Below are 6140 nucleotides of genomic sequence, written 5' to 3' on the forward strand. Positions count from 1 at the left end.
TAAGAGTGACCGCCCACCTTCACACTCTATAGGGATTTAGGCATTTAGTACACTCAGACTATATACACAGTGGCAGGTATAAACCACACTATTCTGTCAGCCTTGTTTCCTTCTGAAATAAGGTTCATGGTATTTGCATTGTCCATTTGGGTGGATATCTGTCCCGCTTAACTTCTGAGGTGATGGGCAATTTAAACACAATCAAAAGAACTGAAAAACCTCACAGCTGTTACATTCTTACAAATTCTATGAATACTGATGGTGGGGTAAGGGAAAGGAAAGAGAAAATCTGTTCTCAGGGGAGACAAAGCCAAAATTCAGCCATAACCTTCAGCCTAGCAGAAGGTGGCTCTGTCAAGGAATGTGCCTCCTTTTTCAAGTAGAAATTGAACAAAATTGGCAGGGATGAGCAGGAGTAGGACAAAGAAAATGATGCCTTCAGACGCAAAGTTTTGTTGCTCATAGAATGACCTCCTTTCTTACATTATCGCATGATAACAAAGCACTCAAATACTATCAAGCTGTCAAATTAAACAGTTGATTAAACTTCCTTCAGCTGGTTCCTTTGTAGTATAACCATGATACCCAAGAAAGAACTATTAAATGTACAGGCACTTCACATGTGGATTATACTAACAAGTCACTACTAATTTTCTATGAAGCTGACCACAAGTTTAGAAGAGTTTGCTAGATACCACAGGGTAGCTAATTAAAAATTCTAGATGCAATTCTCTCAGATCATGTATTACCTTAGGTATTATTGTTTCTTTCATTAAATGAGCACTGTATCGCATGTTATTATTCTCTAGCTTCATAAAAAACATCAACATTTGACTTCAACAATTCCTCAGTGCTATCCAAATTAAGCTGTTCAATCACTATTTCTTCCTGAGGATTGGCTGACCAGTACTGCAAAAATTCTCTGTGATGCTTAAAAGGAAATGATGCAGTCTGAGTACTATGCATTTCTGTTTATCTTGCCATGGGTGTTACTAGAGGTCTCTGTATACATAATTTTCTTTGTTTTTCTGCTTTTTTAGTTTGGAGTCTTTGCTGAAGTTATGAATATGTTACTGTGGGAGAACAAAGCTAACAATATCTGCACAGAGAATAAAAAGAACATCATAAACCACACAACGGAGTTAATATTTAAAGAACAAAAATTTAATTTGGTATGCAACTTTGTCCTAGGAGGATCTTTATTTTCAATGCTATACATGTGAAAATAAGAATGAATAAGTGGCTCATTATCTACATGTATAAAAATATAAACATCCTATCAAACATATGCAAAATCACCCTTCATGATATGCATCACTGAAAAGACCTATGCCTTAACTTCTAATTAAAAGAAAGACTGCCCTTGTGGATTTTTTAATAGCACTTGTAAATGCTACTGCATTCATCCATAAGTACATGAACTGCGAACAGCAACAGCTACAAAACGTAGACAGGACTCCAGTATTGTGCCTTTATATTTTTGTATGTTTTCATGTCAACAAGTCAGCAGAGTCGTTGTGTTTATCCATTCTTCAAGCTCTCAATAGAACAGACAAGTAAAACTCATTGAATTTGCCTTGAGCATTTTTCCTTTTAAAAAGTTTACTGCCGTTACTAAGTAATGGTTCAGAAAAGTGTCATCTTCTGTGGCAAAGCATCAAGTGACTGTTATATTTATGGCACCATCATTTTAAGCCTGCTGACGATACTGATAATGAGTTATCAGTAAATTAAAGGCCCATTTCTTAACACTAATAACACTTAAATTTTTTTAGCACAAAGACTAGAAAAAAATCCTGTTCATATTACATCCATTTTTATGTAAAAGTGAGAATTACTGGGTCGTCTGCCAGGAAAGGGATAGGCGACAATTAATCAAAAGACAGGCAATCTTTGTTAGAGATGCATTCAGCCACCTAGAAGATTCACATTCAAGCAAATATGTCATCAATTTCAGTTCTACAAGGTGATGATACTCATATTCAGTTTTTTCCATTGAAACAGGTATGAGAAACCAGTAAAACATTACCATGTTATGTACATAACATAATGTGAAAATGCTCAGCTAGATACATTATGAAATCCTGTAGCAGTAAAATTGTTAAAAAAACTAAATGATTAGTGTAAAATGTTTATATACTGTATATATATGTACACTAAATCACAAGGTCAATTTAAAACTGCCCCTATACATAGCTCCTATGATGGATTTAGTAAGCTAGCAGATTCTTAAAAAAAGAAAGCTATCTAGAGCAAATTTGAACACTTTACTGAAAACTGATTTTATACAAAATCTTAAAAAACATACTTCAGAGTTACTTAACAGAAACTAGAAAAAGACGGTCATTACTCTTGAGAAGGGCACTGTAAAGACCTAGTAGCTGTGGTGACCAATGTCTTTTCACTTGTGGTGAAAGTTCACCACAAAGAAGTCATCTCAGAGTAAGGCATAGGACAAACAGACTTCATTCCATCCTCAGGTGTATTGGCCTCTCACTGTATCTTATTGCTCATCTAATTTGGCAGGTTTACATTTCCATCCTTTTAAAAATACTCCATAATACAACTATCTACAAATGGACAGTATCCAGTGCTTTCATATGCACATCTTCAATCATGTTGATATACAACCTTGCTAATATCAGAAAAAATAAGCCATGGTGATGCGAATTATTTTCAGTTTTATGTAGCTGTGCATGCACTTAATGAAAGACCAAGTGAACAGAGACTGAGCACTGAAACTCGATAGAAATGTAGCTTATAGCTGTTTCCAAAGGAATTTGGGTTTTTTTAAAAAAGCCCTACTGTGAAATTCTTTGGTTAGAATACAGGTGCTAGCAGTATTTCTAAATTTGGAGTTAGACCTAGAACTAGCATTATTGTTCAAGAGTTTTAAAAACATAACTTCAAGCCTTTAATATGTACTGCTAAATTCTTCAACACTTCAGGTATATTTAGGATATTTTTCTGTCTGAACAGCCTATACACATTCTTAAATCAAGTTTAGGTTTTTAAAGGGAAGTGCTTTTATACTCCAGACTTCAAAAAATTTATTAGAAGAACTGCTGAATCTCTGTAGAACCTGCGGTTCAGATCATCTGTTCCAATGCAGACTCTGACTGCCTCCTCTGGGAAAGACTGTTACTCAGCAGTAACAAAATACAGCTCAGAAGTAATTTCCCCTGAAGAAAGTTGGCATCATCCTTGTTTTTCTAAGGAGAGGGCTCAAGCCTTTCTAAGAAGCACTAAGTTTGTCGAGGAAGAGGTACAGTGTTAGTGCCCAGAAAATACTGCTATGAAAACTAAGGAAATGGCTCTTTAAAACTGTGATTTTTGTCATCTGCTGGCTTCAGAGTTTTACCGCAGGAACACGACAAAAAGTAACAAGGGTGCTCTTGATGACAGTTATAATGTACATCTTGCACTAATTCAATGTACATGATTTCAGCTTCCCAGGACCCAGGCCCTTCCTTTACTCAGGCAAGCCTGGCTTCACCTCACTCCCATCATTTTGAGGGTGTTTAAGGAAATACACATGGAGATTTCTGTCCATATTAGAGACAGTAACTTCAAGAGAATTATAAGGACTTCAGACCACCCATGGAAGTTACAATTCACAAGCACTTTAATTTTTCAAAGTGTCTTTGTTTTACCTCTCGAGGGAATAAACACATGTCTCTGGGGACACTTCATAGTTCAAATGGTTGGTTATCCAGCAAATCTGTCCTTCCACATCAGCCTTACGTGCTCGCTGTGCAGGACCTGGTCCAGCTTAACAGAGAGGAGATCAGAGACATGGGGAGCAAAGAGGGGAGATGGGAGCAACCACTTGTGAAGGGCCACATGCACGCCTCCTGCAAAATTACTCATCTCAACAGATAAAGTATGAGCCAGTGCAAACCCCTCACAGTCAGGCTTCCTTTCTATGTGACAGTCCCTCACAGACAGGCATCGCTTTGATGGGTGGGGAAGGGAGGAGTTAAAAATGGACAATTTGGGGTCTGCCCACCAAGGCAAGCTCTCTCACAAGGGTATTGGGATGGGAAAAGACAGGCATTTGTCATGCCACCTTCAACAGAAGTTGCTCAAAGCAACTTCAAATCTTCTCAGCCCCTGCCTGGATGATTTTTAAAACACCCCACCCTGCCAGAGCTATACCTCAGCTCTGTGTGGGGAGAGGGACAAAGACTGGGTGCACATGCATGCTTTTGTGGCATTTGGCTACTCCCAATATTTCTCTCCTCCCTTGCTACCAACACAGCTACTGGGAGATGCAGGAGGGAGGGTGAAGGTGGGAGCCAGGACATGGCCAAGCAGGGACACGACAGCCGAGGCACAACACGGTGACCTCCTGCCCCGGGGCCGTCAGGAGGTGCTGCAAGAGGGCTGGGGGCTGCGCCGGGGCTTGTGCGTGGAGGCAGAAACCGGGGTGAGACAAGCACAGGGAGACACAGCCCCGCTTCACATCCTCCTTCCTTCGGGACGCGAGGGGACCGTAGGTGCGAGGGTGTGCAGGGCCGGCTGTCTCGTCCCCGGACGCTCAGTCCCGGCAGAAAACGTACTCGGTGTAGCTGGTCCAGATCTTGTCATCGGCGGGGCCGCCCTGCTCGGGAGCGAAGGCGCAGGTGCCGGTGGAGGAGCAGGCGGCCATGCGGAAGCCGGCCTCGGAGAGCCGGTCGAAGGCTTGCTCGAGGAAGTTGAACTTGAGGTAGTAGCGGGCGGTGTAGCGCTCGGGAGGGCGGTCGGGGTCGCGGCTCTCGTTCAAGGTCTCCCCGAAGACCTCTTTGGCCAGGGCCGTCTTGCCGCAGACGGTGATGCGGGCCACCCGCCGGAATTTGGCATCGGCCTGCGCCTCCCGCCCGATGGTGTAGGAGCCCCGGTAGCCGATGGTGATGTAGCCCGAGCGCCGCCCGCCCGCCCCGTCCAGCGACTGCGAGGGCGTGAGCAGCGGCCCGCCCGAGGGGCTGCGGCTGGCCGTAGGCGATGGGGCGGACGCCACGGCCCCGCCGCCGCCTTCCAGCGGCTCGGCCTCCAGGTACCCGAGCAGCGGCGGCGGCGGCTCCTCGGCGCAGATGGAGCCGTCGCGGTGCAGGACGGCGGGGCGGGCGGCGACCGCCCGAGTCTGCGCCAGGCGCCGAGCCAGGTCGGGCAGCTGGAAGTACTCAGCCTCCCGCTGGAGGCGGCTGCGCTCGGGGAAGTGCTCGGGCAGCACAAGCTGCAGGTCCCGCAGGTAGTCCAGGATGTAGCGGAAGAGGAAGCCGTCGCGGTCGAGGAAGAAGCGACCCTTGCTGTCCCGGGGCAGCTCGCTGGGCTGCTGCTGCGAGAACATGCGCCAGAGCAGCGAGTCGCGCACCGAGACCACGGTGCAGCGCCGCGTCACGTACACCTGCCCGCCCACGTTCAGCTCCACGATCTCCGGGAAGGAAGCCCAGCCGCCCGTCGCCGCCGCGGCCGCCCCGCTGCCCGGCGCCCCGCTCCCCGCCGCGGGCGACACGCCGCCGCCGTTGGGCAGCCCGCGGGCGCTGTCCGCCAGGGCCATACCGGAGCGAGCCCGCCGGAGCCCACGCCCTTCCTCCTCTTCCTCCGGCCGCCTGGGCTACGGCAGGGCCGCCGCCCTCGGGGGAGCGCGCAGCCCTCCGCTGCTGCCCGCCGCAGCCTCCCGCCCCGTCTGGCGCCGGAGCCGCGCTGCCGCTGCGCTCCCCGCGGCCGCGCCTCTGCCCGCTGCCGGACAAACTCCTCCGTCGGGCTGCGAACGGAGAGCCCCGGCACCGGCGGCACGGCCGTGTTTATGTAGCGCGGCCGCACCTCGCGGGAGGCGTGGGAGGCTGGCGGGAGGCAGAGCCGAGCGCACGGGGAGGAGAAGGGGACGGCCCTGCACTGACGCAGGGTCCCCCGTCGTCGTCCGTCCCCCGTTCCCCCCCTCCTTTCCCGGTCCTCCTTCCCCGGTTGCTCGGGGAGCCTCTCCCCGCCCGGGCTCCCGTCGCCGTGGGCGAGCATAGCGGTGCCTGTCCGGCAGGGATAAAACCTTGGGGGTCCCGCCTCTCTCCTGCTTCCCCTGTCCCCCTGAGCGAGGCTCCGGCTCGCTCCTCGGCTTCTCCGAGACGTCTCATTTTCCGCAGGCAGGACGAGCCCCCTGTTTG

The 6140-nt window shown here is 48.5% G+C and overlaps 1 protein-coding gene across 1 annotated transcript; it reads right to left on the bottom strand.

Annotated features, from left to right (window-relative positions):
* Positions 1–1142: 1142 nt before the first annotated feature.
* KCTD12 (potassium channel tetramerization domain containing 12) lies at positions 1143–5810 on the bottom strand. Its single transcript, XM_005487500.4, has one exon. The coding sequence runs from the start codon at positions 5537–5539 to the stop codon at positions 4541–4543; it is 999 nt and encodes a 332-aa protein (XP_005487557.1). The 5' UTR covers positions 5540–5810; the 3' UTR covers positions 1143–4540.
* Positions 5811–6140: the final 330 nt, after the last annotated feature.

The sequence above is a fragment of the Zonotrichia albicollis genome, chromosome 2 (genome assembly GCF_047830755.1).
Source record: "Zonotrichia albicollis isolate bZonAlb1 chromosome 2, bZonAlb1.hap1, whole genome shotgun sequence".
NCBI classification, from domain to species: domain Eukaryota; kingdom Metazoa; phylum Chordata; class Aves; order Passeriformes; family Passerellidae; genus Zonotrichia; species Zonotrichia albicollis.